At 37.4% G+C, this 15000-nt stretch overlaps 1 protein-coding gene across 1 annotated transcript in view; it reads left to right on the top strand.

Annotated features, from left to right (window-relative positions):
- The window catches only part of man1a1 (mannosidase, alpha, class 1A, member 1), a 95948-nt gene that overhangs the window by 69922 nt on the left and 11026 nt on the right, over positions 1-15000 (top strand). The window contains exons 6-8 of the mRNA XM_043219282.1: positions 6856-6979; positions 7396-7489; positions 12818-12933. Coding sequence (XP_043075217.1) covers positions 6856-6979; positions 7396-7489; positions 12818-12933 — 334 coding nt within the window. The remainder of the gene's footprint in view (positions 1-6855; positions 6980-7395; positions 7490-12817; positions 12934-15000) is intronic.

Genomic DNA, 15000 nt, shown 5'->3' with positions numbered 1-15000 from the left:
TTGCTGAAGAGTTTTTCAGTGTCCTCTGTTCAGTGAAACACATTTCATGGTCATTTTTCCACAGCTTATCTCTCTTCTGCACTCCATCCTGGTTTTTTTTTTTTTTTTTGTGAAAGCTTGAAAGGCAGATAAAGGATTCTCAAATCAAATTTGCCGTGCTACCTGTCTGACATCACTTTAATTCTGTTTAACCTCCTTGGCTTCAAACAAACTAAAGAGTCCTGTGTGCTGCGTGGTCAAGAGAAGAGCGAACTCTTTTAATACAAGCTGGTTAAGTCCGTGCTTTTAACTTCGGTTCTTGAACGCAGTCAATATACTGTACCGTATTCATGTCAAATAGGTGGAATGGTACAAATTGGGTAAAAAATGTGCATGAAAGTTTATTAAAAGACATATAGTTTAAAATAACCACAATAACTGTTGCTCATACTGTCGCATATAGTGAGTTAAAATCAGGGAAACAAGCAATAATGGCAAGGTTTTTTCTTTTGCGTTTGCCCGTTTGGACGGGTATTTTTGCTTTTTGTTTGCCTTGCCAACATTTTCACTGGTCCCCAAAATAAAATATCATATTCAGGAATTTAATATTTCTAAACTTAACCCTACCACTTTACAACACACTAATAGAGGTGGTACATATTTAGGTGGAAAGTTACTTCTAGTCAACAGAATGTTTTAAAGGGACCATCAAAATAAAGTGAAACCAAATGTAGAATTTTCATATTACGTTTCTACATGTTCTATTTTTAAATAGAGCTTTAAGTTATTATCTGACGCATTTAATTTACTTTTTTTATTATTTAAATATTTATTCTCTCAACTGTTCGTCACCCTTTATGCTTTTTGAAATAATGTGACTTCAGTTTGGAGGAAAACAAAAGATTGATAAGTTGAATAGCCAGGATTAAAGTTATTATAAAAAAAAATTGTGTATATATATATATATATATATATATATATATATATATATATATATATATATATATATATATATACACACACAAAGGATTAAAGTTATTATAAAAAAATTGTTTATATATATATATATATATATATATATATATATATATATATATATATATATATATATATATATATATATATATAGACAATTTTGATTTTTTTTTTTTTTAATGGTTAAGTTCACCCAAAAATGAAAATTCTGTCATAAATTGCTTGCGGGTTTAGAACAACATCAGGGTGTGTAATTAACGTGAGATTTTTCATTTTTGGGTCAACAATCCCTTTAAGAGCTTCATGAATTCTTCCCCTAGACTCCAAGAATTGAAAAAGCTTTTAAAATGTTACTTTTAAAGGTATTTATGAATGCAAGTATCGTTGTGTTTTCCTAACAAAGACATTTGCAACATAAAGCTGGTCTAGCTTTGTTGATAATTAAGGTCAATAGTGAGTTGAATACATTTGTTTATCACACTTATTGTTAGTCAGCACAATAAAACACTCTTGAGAAGCTTCATCTCTTAATTCATCTCTCTGCCTCAGACATCAATGAGCCACTTGTATCCACCTGCTTGAGCAATAAATTTCAAGGCAATCGCCGTCGGACTTCAAATCACCTGTCGAGAGCAGTTTTTCCATTACTATCCAGAATCCACAGGTTTTTGTTTTTTTTTGAGAGAGAGAGATTGTGAAGGGATTAAAGCAAAGAGTCTATTACAGGTTCTTAATGGGGAGGTACTCTGCATTTTCGCCCGGCGCCTAATGAAACGCATACGGGTGGGTTCTTCCGGTTTTTCCCACTGGTAGTCAATCACCCGCATCCACATAGCAACCAAATACAAATCCAGTTCTCTGTGACGTCGCGTGTGTATTTATACATGGCGCGGTGAGTCACACCAATGGCATAAGCGTGCGAGCTTGAATAAGAAACGCTCAAGAAAGTTATGGAGTGTGAATCAACGCTAATTTCCTATTGAGGTGGCTGAATGCGCTTTTCACATAACGTATTTGTTTCATAAAAGGCAAGACGGTAACCGCATGGCGGCTGCACCTCGCTGAGATGTTCAGTGTTGGTTAGGAACGTAAGCTTCATAGCGACGTTTCGAATGGGCCACATGCTGTGTGCTTTTCAGCCATAATTTTCCTCTTTAGGTAATTGATGTCCTCTAAATGGTGTTTTACAATTGTTCGCATTTATTCCAGTTACTCATCTATTACGGGTATATGTAGGGGTTGCATAACAGGCTTATTTACGCCTGATGGACACTTTTGATGTGGATTGATGAGGAAGTTTCTCCTGGTCGTGCCAAGGCGAGAGGTCGGATAATAATGAGGCATTACTCCCTTCTCCCGCCTCTGAGAGCCACAGCTCCGTTTGATCCATTTTTAGGACTTTCCTCTTGCCCCAGATGAAATAAAATCGAACAAAATGACGGAAAATTGTTCTACGGTTTAATTGAGCTTTACATTAAGCAGATGTCGTGGAGTAAAGAATGGTATAAGCGTTTTTTTGCTAATCTCCGTTTTATTATGACAAACGGCCGAGTCGCCTCCGTGCCCCGGGTGCTTAAACTCTAGCTGGGTAATCAATTCAGAAGACTTGGGCTGTTAGGAATACGTGTGTGATGCGATTAGCCTAATTTCGGAGGCATTTTGCTGTTGCTTATTGCCGGAGCGGTCTTAACCGTTACCGATACGACTCTGCAGCTTTTATCGTCTGCAGACGTTAATGAAAGTTAAATACAAACGCATATCATTTCATTCTGTAGGATCAATATCAGTTTTGTGGGGTACGACAGCTTTATAGATCTCTGTAATGTATAGCATACGTACAGTATGTGGCCCCTGGCCTACATTAATGAAATGTTAGGTTGTAGATGGAGAGAATATCATTGTGAGACTCTGGTCTGGTGTCAAACATAAAGGCTAAGTTCTGTAGCAGCCTGAGGATACATGAGCTTCGGTTCATTTGGTGGAGTTCGTATTTCACTCCAGCGCTAGTTAATTATTCAGGCTAATGGTATTTTCTCAGAGCTCTGGCAGATAATTTGTTATGTATCCCTTACTGCTCATTATTAAGTGGCCTACTGCGAGGGACGTAGGTCTGCATAGAAAGACAGCAGAGAAAGAGGAAGCTTTTAGGACTCCAAAATAATACAAAAATCGCGTGTAGTGGTTTTGCGGACACAAATTTGTTTAATGACATGGCCGTGACCATTTGAGGGTGGTTCATGAGGACTCTGCCTATGACCCCGTAATTCAAAAGGCTTAAACATACTAAATAGTGTTTTTGTGAAAATCTAAAAGTGCACAAAGCTTCCTGTAAGGGGTAGGGATTGGTGTAGGGCAAGAGCTCACACGGTTTGCACAGTATAAAAACCATTATGCCTACGGAAAGTCCCCCCAATCCACAAATACCAACTTTTTTTGTGCGTGTGAGAATTGCGAGTTGCTTTCAATTTATTTTTAGACCAAAATTATTACACCAAAAGTTTAAACATCTAAGCCAATGAAGCGCATGGACAATCGCTTGCTTTAAAAGGGACATTGGGTGAGCGATTTCCACAGGTTTCGACACACTTTGGCTAAAATTCCTGTGGTTGTGTAAATCAACGCCGTTTTTACCTCGTCAACGACAGCTCCGTTCACAGAGTGTCGTTTTAGTTCACGTCTCTTTATATGCTAATGAGCTCTACTTGTCCGACCCTCCCTTTCGTCGAAGGGGAGGGGCCATTTGCAAATAAACAATGATAAAGTGTGACGGTTCTTCTAGAGGTGCAGCTGGATCCTTGAGTTTTAACAAAAAAGGACATACTGAATAATAGGCTTTAAGTCATTAGCATTTGTTACTAATCGTTAGTAAGTCATTAGGACTGAGATTAAATTAAAACAACGCCATATTCAGTAATATGTCACTACTGTTATGTCATTTCCTTTAATGGAAATTACCATAACTACATATGTAATTTCATGAGAACAAATAATTCTGTATGTGTGAATCTCAAGAAAGAGCCTTTGTTTTTGTTTTTTTGTTATTTGCCTCACATCTCTTTTCCTTAGTTTTCCTAAATTTGTTTTACATGCTTTAATCATCTGTGTAATGAAAAACAAATTGGTTTGGCACAGCTCGGGGCTCTACACTAACATTTGCTTGGGAGCGCTCGTGCCCATAGGGGCTCAGTTGTATTATTATTATTATTATTATTATTTATTTAGTTTTTTTGGAGACAGCAATAATAATGTGTGACAATACATGCGCACAAGCAAATGCTGAAAACTGAAGTAGCACAGCAACAATTGCGCATGCAGACACTTTCAAGAAGTAACTTTTTTTTTGAGGAACATTTCATCAAGAAAAATATATTGATAACTTTAGAACAACCTTTTTTAGACACTTTTATGCAAGTATTAGAGAACTTGGGAAAACAACTTTTAAAATATTATATTAAAATATAATATTGCATGCAAGGTCAAAAAACACTTTCACTTTCTTATATTATGCATTTATTTTGACCTTATTCGTTCACAGACTCCCAAAGATTTGTTAAATGATTCATTTTTCCAAACCCCTCTGGTGATTGACCCCTCCGGTCAGTTTCATTTAAAGCAGTATTTGTGAGCTTTTAAAGCTTCAAAAGTGGCACTTGGTGGCAAAGAATGAATTTGCGTTTTCGTTCAGAACCAATACGAAAGATCGTCAAGCAGGCAGCAATATGCTAAAGTTTCAATTTGACAGTCAACATGAAACGACTCGGGACTGGTTTCTTTTGAGAGACAAGGACTTCACACACGGTGCGCTTTCAGATTTCAACTTTTTAAATGATGTTTTCATTCGCTTATTACACAATGCATTAAAGGTCTTTTTTTTTTTTTTTTTTAAATCCATAATAGGTGCGCTTTAAGCGTTACGCCCAAATCTCTGTAGTCTATATGATATAATTAAAGTCAGGCTAAAGTGTAGACGCGAAGGAAATCCCTAAACCATTGCTTTTTGGGTGCTTTGTTGACTTGAATAAAAGCAGCCGTTCGCGGTGCAATTAGAATGCAAGGTGTTTATATTCCGTTAGCATTATATGTTAGCACGTTTTTGGTCAGGTGTCAGATGTCACTGTATGCATTTTCGCTTTCGCACACAGCAATTTCCACACACAAATACTTGCTTTGTAAAGCCCTGCAGCGTGTGTAATGCGGAGAGGTCTGTAGTGCCAGAGGCGGATCAGCGCCGCGTAAAAAATGATGACATTGCTAGCAACACTCCAGAGGTGTTTGCACGCATTTCCTGCTGTGGCCTGAAATATGAGGCCTTTACCTCATTTTTTGGTTATTGAGAATTCGCTACCAGAGGCTAGAAAATATCCTCTTGGAGTCAAAGCCATTGTTCATTAACTATACAGACGTGCATGGACTTCCAGTTGCATCACGCATAGAAGAACATCCACATAAAACGCCTCCAAACGAAACCGTTCCTTCCGGCCAGAGCTATTGGGTGCAATTTGCTGTCTTAATGACACGAATATCTCACACGCTTCGTTTTGTAGAATTAGGCTTTAAAAATAAAGTGGAGAATGGCGTTGTTTTAAAGCTGCGATTACTCGTCATTACCTGGCAGTAATTTATCTTGGTAATTGGTGCAGACGCCGAGGCGTGCGCTGAGCGGATCTGCTGTCGAGGTAGTAACAGCTGGTCAGGAGACGTGGCTTACTGGTGGCTTCCATTTCCAGGCCGGACGGAGTTAAGTTGTCGGCTTTTAGCTGGACCCGTGCCAGTGAAAGTCAATAAAGGAGACTCTAATCGCAGGAGGAAAACGCGGCTGCTCTGTAAAATAAGGCCATGAAATCAACTTGGCAACCATGTTAGATGTGTTATTAATGATGTGGTTTTTTTTTTTTGTATATTTCTCAGCCACGAGGTGGTGAACTCGCTATTTTTGAAGTAACTAAACACAGCTTGATTGTTTGTAGAGAGACGCACAGACGCAGGTAACGCACAAATCGAGAATTAATTCAAATAAACGGTATAATTCATTCAAATAAACGCGACCTTACCGCACCGTTTCATCTCTGTGTCTGATATGCAGTGGACGGAATGTTAGCGCTAATGAACCGTAACTGACGAAAATAACCGTAATTTTTACCCTTTCGGTCAAATATTGCGCTTGCAAAGAGCTGCTGGTTTGAACTTGTCTATAACTTGGCAAATAACTATGGAATAAGCGGGATAATCAACGGCTAGCCGTGCATTACAGGATTTTAAATGCAACTAGCCTCCGCTTCATGTCAGGCGGTCATATTTGCCATATTTGCCATATCATGTCATATTTGCCTCCGTGTATTTAAAATCCTAGCTGTTGTATCTTTAGTATTACATGATCATTCAGAAATTATTCTAATGTGCTGATTTGCTGTTCGAGAATAATGTTATGATTATTATCAGTGTTAAAAACTTATTCAGGATTCTTTAAATGAATGGGGAAAAAACGTAAAAAGACTAGCATTTATTTTAAATTGGAATCTTTTTGTTACTTCAAATTATTGTGTTCTTCTGTCGAACTTCTATATATTCCTACCCTAAACCTTGTGTATAAATATAAATGTATATTTCTATCTATAAATCTTATTGGCTTAAGTGAACTGAAGTTCTCACCAGTAACATCAAAGCCCTGAATCCGGTCAGGTTTGTTGGGTGAAATCAAGTCCTGCCTTACATCTCCGTAAATATTCTGTTTCATTCTGAAACGCGTCAAATTAAGTGAGATTCTGGTTCAAAATGGCCGATTTTGACAGTTTGAAGGTTTACAGAGCAACACAGCAACTGTATGCACACACATCTCATGAGAGTTAGTAAAATGAAAAGTCACTCTCTCTCTCTCTCTCTTCTTTCCTCTTCCCCGTGCAGTGGGATTGGCAGAAACTGGCCATGGGCGTCAGGCGGAAGCAGTATTCTCGCCGAATACGGGACGCTGCATTTGGAGTTCATGCATCTGAGCGAGCTTTCCAGGAGACCAGTTTTCGCAGAGAAGGTGAGCAACAGTTCAGGCGTTACGCCTCTGCAGTGCATTAAACACCACGCTGAACTAAATGTGAACTTGGAGCGGCGGTCGTGAACTGTTAAGACGAGCTGACCGACAGTCGCCCAGTGTGACCTCTATATTGATGCTCGTCTCGCTGCAATTCTCAGATCTGATTCTCTCCGAATGAATCCGCTGACCTGACCTGCAATATAGACACAGACAAATGACACCATTACAAGCTCTGAATGAGCCTGTACAAACTGTGAAAGTGACCTAGTCTGTAGATTTATGAGTCCTGTCTCCCGTAGGAAGACATCAAAAAGGCTGTTTACTGCATTTTCAATGGCGTACTGTATTGGATGAGCTTAGCTATGGCTTAATAATTTGACGTGATGATATAAGAGATGCGTGCTCTGCCGTTGCAGGTAATGAACATCAGAAAAGTGCTGAATCGACTGGACAAACCTCAAGGGTTGTACCCGAATTACCTGAACCCTAACAGTGGACAGTGGGGCCAGCGTAAGTCCACAAACACACTCACACACACTGGAGCACTTCAGAAGAATTCGTAGAAGTGTAATATATTCCAAAGGAGTTGAAATGTCATGATAAAATTGAGTGTCTTTATCCATAATTTGTCCAGCGAGACGCTTTCTCTGAGTGGAATTGATTTCGAAGTGTTTCTCTTAGAGATATGATTTGTACACAAAACACTTCTGTGTTTTCAGGCACAAAAACATACACACACATATATATGTTGGTTGTTTGTTGAGTAAAAGTCTTGCTGAGACCATCAGGAATACTAAATATATATATATATATATATATATATATATATATATATATATATATATATATATATATATATATATATATATATAATTTTTTTTTTTTTTTTTTTTTTTAATGCTGTTAGTTATTTATATATTCATATATACATAATCATACTATGTGTGTGTGTGTGTGTGTGTGTGTGTGTGTATAAGGTGTGTGTACATGCAAGTAAAATTCAATATAGTGTAATGTAATAGTAGAAGAAATATATATAATAGAAGTATTATATTATCTATATGCGTGTGTATACATGTTTTTTTATATATATATATATATATATATATATATATATATATATATATATATATATATATAAAAATGTATACATATGTGAATATATCTGTGTGTGTGTGTGTGTGTGTGTGTGTGTGTCTGTGTGCGTGCGCGTGTGTGTGCGTGTATGTATATATATTTGTGTATATGTAAAATTACTACCCATGATTTGTATAAAACCCAAAAGCAGAACTTTGTTTTCTTGCAAAAGTTTCTTTTAAAACTTTGAAACCACGAACCTCTCAAACTTTGGCAAAACCAGTGACAAGTTATTCCTATAGGAGCCCGGAAACTTTTGAGCTCGGCTTTGCTCGCCAGCCGGCTGACAGAAACTTTGCGTCTCCTTTTGGAGTTGGCGATTACAGCCAGCCTTTGATATTTTTGAGTGTGATCTGGAGCAGACGGTCTGTGGGCATGCCATTTGAGACTTAAACTAAACCGCTGGCAACCCCGAAACTGTCAATAAATGTCGACTTCCACCACGTCTGTCTCCATTGTGCTTTCAGGGTTAATTACGCAACACAGGCAGAATTATATACACTCTTTTCCTTACGTTCATCCTCTAGATGACACACACGTTTTATGCTGGTCCCTCGGCAGTGAGGCCTGCTCTGCCGCGTTAGCCGGCTTTCGTGCCGTCCCCGCTCTGAGGGATTTATATTGGCGGCTTAGCGTGGAGAAGCAGCGCTGTCTCAACTTCATGGTCAGCGATGACGCAGACGCTTGATGATGAAGAGCCGGAGGAGAACAAAGATACTGCAGTGTGTGTGTGTGTGTGTGTGTGTGTAGTCGGGATAACACAAACACATGAATTCTGATGGAAAAACAGAGGCTTTTCAGCTGTCAGTTTTCTCTTTTTGTGCATCGGAGCAATTCCTTCTTTTTTTCGCTTTGACAAAAGTCGTTTGTTAAGACCATCATAAACAAAAATGATCTGAGATGGCAGCAGGCCACAGGGAAGATGGGATGATAACGTACGGCTGCTCTTAAAAATAGCTGTCAGTCTTTTTGCTTCACACAAGTGGCCCAGAACAGTCCTGAAGGGCTTTCCATATGGGTCAGTTGTCATGTTTGGGGTTTGAGCAGCTAGTAACTCAAGGGTTGACCTTAATGAAACAACAACATGAATCAGCCAACTTATATATTCCACAGTCTACCCTCCTTTTACCCCTTCCTCGCATTTATCTTTCTTTCTTTTCTCCTCGTCGTACATCAAATGTATTCGTACATTGTCAGAAGTCCTCGTTTCAGAGTAGTCTGTGTAGTTTAGCCTCATATGTGTGACTTGACAGAATTTCCAAAAGCTAGTAAACTCTCTTATAAGATAACAAAATTAGAGAATAGGAGCACTTATGAAGATTTTATTTTTAATTATTATTTTTAATAATTTATTAATCTAGTAATTTTAGTTTTATATATATATTTATAAATATTTTAAATATAATTTATATTTTAAATATATATATATATATATATATATATATATATATATATATATATAATTTCATTTATAAAATTATTAAAATTATTAACATTAGTTTGAATATTAAATTGTAATTTTAATTAAATATTTGCTAGAATTAATTTGATGTCATTCACTCAAACTTTATAAAAAAAAAGCAGTAATACATTACAGTAATTTGTCTTTTGTTAACAATGAGCGAACAATTTATTACACTCTTTGTTAATGTTAGTTTGTTGTTCATGAACCAATGTTAACAAACAAAAATTAAGATTTTAACAATGCATTAGTAACTGCTAAAAATGAACATTAACAAAGGCTGTATTGTTAACTAATGTTCCCTTATTTTAAACCTTAACCAAAAACGCTTTGTTTCTTTTCAGTGTGTATCTGTATGCATGTGCACCCAATAAGTCAGTGGTGTCCGGCGTTTTGATTTGATAAAAACGGTTTAGACAGCTTTCAAAACATCAGCGTTCCCCAAAAGAAAAAGTCATGCAAGTTAGGAATAATACAATTGGGAGGAAATGATGGCAGCCATTCACCTTGATGCTTTTTCTACAGTTAAACACAGAAGGAAATGATGTATTCAGTTATTTATGCAAGGAGATTACATACAAAGTCGATCTAAAGACACATAGAGCACATAGAACATACTTGAATGGCGAGGCTACAAGTTCAAAGTATCGAGCGTGCTCTGATTGGCTGTAATATAATCACATTGAAGTTTCCTTTTGGTGAAGGCTCGCTGTGAAACGTGCGTCTATGAGCATCCAACATGCATGAGGTCTGCGTGCTTCAGTGCTGTACAGAGAGGCTTCACGTTTTCCCAGTGTCTTTTGGGTAAAAAGACTCAGCTGGTCTTGGGGTTTTGTACAGGAAGCGCTGCCAGAGCTGACAGCTAAACTCCTGTTTCCTGCTGTCAAGCTTTTACCAACAGAAAACCTCACTGGTCCTTTGCACAGTGAAGCCCTCTTACCACCAACACGGGCGAATTTTTGAGTTTCTGTGTGATGTCTGTGAACTGTTATTACGACAGTGGGGAAAAGTCATCTTATGTGACTAAAAAGTTGAATCAGATAGCGCAGAGGTGCTCAAAGTCTGGCCTGCGGGCAAATCCAGTCTGCCACGAGTTTATCAATGACCTCCTGCTGAAGTCTTTTTTTTGTTTGAGAATACTCCTGCCTGTACTGCAAGAGAATGAAAATACCTTTCCCATCATAATATCTAAACCACTGCAAAGAAAACTCCTTTTGTCAAAGAGTGATCTAGTTCTGCTTGCAGTGCAGACTGATATTTTTACGTTGTATTTTAGTGCATTTTTACCAAATCGGTGAAATGAAGTCAAATAAAGGCATTTGCACTGCTAAAAAAAACTATATTTCAAATAAATATTAATTATCATGTAAAAAAAGAAATAGAATGATTTCTAAAGGGTCATGTGGAGTAATGGCTGCTGAAATTCTGCTTTGAATACATTACGCTTTTAAAAGTATTAAAATAGAAACCAGTTCTTTTAAATTGGAATGATATTCTATAGTGTTAGAATTTTTTTATCATATAAATCCAGCCGTCTTATTGACCTTTTACTAACGTACTGTGAATGGAAAATAATATTAATTCACAGAAGGCTTCTGAATTCATTCATTCTGATCTCTATTTTAATCATTGTGCATTAATTTACAGCGTGTTGAAATGTGTGCATTTCATTTAGTGACCAAAAAATAAATAACAAAATATAATGTAATATATGTATGCATCATTAAAAACCGATGCATCCATTAGGGATTATAATGGATTATAAGTTATAGTGGATGTTTCTTGAATATTAAGTCATGATATCTGTGAAGGTTTAAGACATTTAAAGTTAAAACATGAACAAAACCGCTAGCGCTTCTGAAGTTGTAATAATAATTAATGCATTTGTATTAAATGCGTTATTTTTGTTAATTCAGGTTCACTACGTCGTTGTGGGAAATGAAGACTCCGCAGCACTTATGATTGGCTATAAATACAAGGCTAATGTAGCGCACGCAGATGTAATTGTTGGTTACTGCATGCTTTAAAACCATTGGAAAGTCAAGGATCGGCTATTAGCAGGTCATTTTATTCAAAGGCCCCTGGTGTGCATTTTGGCCCATGAGCTGCATAATTTGAGTATCCCCGAGGAAGATTAACAAAAATTTGCCTAATTCAGAAATTTAGCTGCTAACAGACAAAACCGGTAGCGTAAAAGCCCCTTTGACATTAAAACTAAAGCTTCTGTGCATTTTCTCTGAATAGCTGCGTGGCAGCGTATTTCATTTACGGTTGTGCGCGCCGACTCTTGATTTCTCCTGACAAATCTATCGCAAAAACAAGTGCTTAATGAGGTAGAAATATTCATGAGTTTGATCATCAATCGGACAATCACACAACGGCCACAGATTCTCATCTCTCACGCACAGTGGACCGGACAGCGCTGAACACACTGCCCCGTTCACACGTCACCTGGAAACACACACACACTCACACACACTCACACACACACACACACACACACACACACACACATTTCAAGCATACACAGTTCAGATATGAATGATTATATGGGATCTTAAAGGATCACTCTACCCCAAAATGAAAATTTTGGCAATAATTACCGGAAAAAAAGCTTTGTTCGTCTCCGAAAAAGAATTTAAGATATTTTTGATGAAAACTAGAAGCCTTTGTTTTGTCTCATTGATGGCAGATGGAGCATTCAGGTGACGTCTTTTGCACCTTGACAGTCAGAATTGGACTGTTTTCATCAAAAATATCCTAAATTGTGTTCGAACCATGCTTTTTACGGGTTCGGAACGACATGGCAGATGTGATTAATGACAACATTTTCTTTTTGGGGTGGAGTAACCCTATAAAGATCATGTAACCCAAACTTGATAGGTTCTAAAATCTCATTTAAATGATTTATAGGCACTAAAAATGCATTGCATTTCACTTTGTGTTTGAAGATTCGTTTGTATTCTTTTATTGAACTCATTTAAGTATATTTTTGTAATAAAATATCTTTCCGTAATGACATTGCTTTAAGCAATGTTCTCTTATTACTGCTGCTGCTCTGTTGATGTGTTGATATTCGCGCTATTCACTTCCAGCGTTTGTTGCCATACTGTCAAAAATCGCTGAACCTCACGTACCGTGTGAATGTTTGTGTGCCTCGTGAATTGTGTTGTTCTGTTTTAAAGCGGACTATTGCGCTGGGTTTTTCCACACACTCTGCTGTTTTCGCTGTGTTGCAGATCACGTCTCGGTTGGAGGCTTGGGGGACAGCTTCTACGAGTACCTGCTGAAGGCCTGGCTCATGTCAGACAAAACTGACGAAGAGGGAAAGAAGCTTTACTACGACGCCCTGCAGGTAAAGTCCAATGTTACAGAGAGAGAAAAAGCCCAGAGAAATGTTACACACTACTGGCCATTTGATCAAACGACCAGGCGGCTGCTGACTAGACAAGAGCTTCCTTGACATCCTTGTTTTTGGAGAAGACCTGCAAGCTAAAGTGACTTGTGTCAGCAAAATAGTGAGGATGTGGGCTACTTCAGTGTCCAGTACGGTCACGGTTCAAGTTGATACCAGGGCTAACGTTCTAATTAGATTTTGGCCAATTATACCAATAAAACACAATAACTACATAACTTTGACTATTCATTCCTATTTATTTTCTGAATTGCAATATATATATATATATATATATATATATATATATATATATATATATATATATATATATATATATATATATATATATATATATATAATTGCCAATTCAAAAAATATATATATTAAATTATATTAAATATAAATATATATATATACATATAAATATATATATATAAATATATATATATATTGTTTTTTTTTTTGTTTTTTGTTTTTTTATTTGGCAATTATTCAAGCTTAGTCTAGTATCCCAATCAAACCCATCACTCATTTTCATAATTTAACTAAAATAATGTAAAAAAAAATAAGTCTGCTGTTTTAAAGAATAAAGTAATGCATTCTAGAAAATTAGTTTGATTTGTGTATATCTTTTAACCTTTTAGAAAGTTTCTGAAAATACTCCATTCCTAAATTCAAAACATCTTTATGGGAAGTTCGTATGAAAAATTAATGTACTATTCAAAACTAGAGGGTTCATAACTTTTTTTCATTGCTCCTAAATTCAAATTAAAACTTTAATTCTGTACCTTTGGCCAGTTCAAATGTTTTTCACCCCCTCAAGTTTCAAATGTCAGTTTTTTCAATGAAAATATTGAAAGTGTTTGCAAATTTTAGTCAAGCTTGGGCTAGAAATGTTTCCTCTGAGGTTGTGAGTTGGAATTTCTTTTCATAGAGTCCAAATGCACAAAGGTTGAGTTTTTGTGTGTGTGTGTGTGTGTGTGTGTGTGTGTGTGTGTGTGTGTGTGTGTAAGCTGCCACCAGCGTTGTTCTGCCGGAGCCGTCTGTTAGAGCTTTGGAAAGCTGCTGCAGACTGATTGTTACAGACCACAAACTCAATCCTTACTTTCATTAGAGAGGACCATCTCAACCTGCCTAAGATAATGCTGTCCCCCTGGCCGTCTGTCTGGGTGCCTCCCTGGAGTGACTCGAACTCACACACACACACACTTTGGACTCCAGGCCAATCATCCAGGAAAAGAAAAGTGCTTTGTGTCGGTCACCTTCAGAGAAGGCTTACAGCACGTCCGTTCTGTCCACCGTTTTACCCAGGCATTCATTACAGCTACAGAAAGCTCTTTATTAGGCCTTTAACTCTCTCTCTGCACTGCCTGATTTGCACTAGTTTATCTCACTAACCATGGATGGGTTGCTCAATCATCTCCTTTCATCCACACCTCTCAGCTGTGGCATTCGATTATTTGCACCGTTGGGAAAAATAAGAATTACGGCTCTCGGTGTATCGCAGCTGATTGAGTTGAGTTTGTCAGAGCGACGCTAAATACTAAAGTTTTCGTTAAGCGGTGTCTGAGAAGCTGCTTTACACCTGGCTTTCTAAGCTACAAACTGGCATTCGGGCAAACGATTTCCTCCATTTCGCTCAAACGTACCGCAACCGTAAGGAAAAAGAAGTGCCGGGGCGAGTTTTAAATGTACACGGCGAGTACAGAAAGCTGCTAGTACACCAGCTTAATGTGAACATCACTGAGATATCAATGACGAGATCTGCTTGTGGCGTGATCGTCTTAATATCTTGCAGTGTGTGCATGTTGAAGATCTGAGGGAAGATAACCTGCAAAGATTCTCCGTATGTGTGCGACGCAACCAGATTTCATAATCGGTTAGGATTTTGAAACTCCTTTTGACAAACCTAGCTTACAGTAGTGATTTATTTTTCCTTGTCCTGTGGCAGGAGAATAGCTATTCAGTAACTGCGGTTTCATGCATCGCTCCACACATAAAATGATTTGAACTAATCAATATTGC

Source organism: Puntigrus tetrazona, chromosome 20 (genome assembly GCF_018831695.1).
Source record: "Puntigrus tetrazona isolate hp1 chromosome 20, ASM1883169v1, whole genome shotgun sequence".
NCBI classification, from domain to species: domain Eukaryota; kingdom Metazoa; phylum Chordata; class Actinopteri; order Cypriniformes; family Cyprinidae; genus Puntigrus; species Puntigrus tetrazona.
This window is presented reverse-complemented; position numbering and strand designations above follow the sequence as displayed.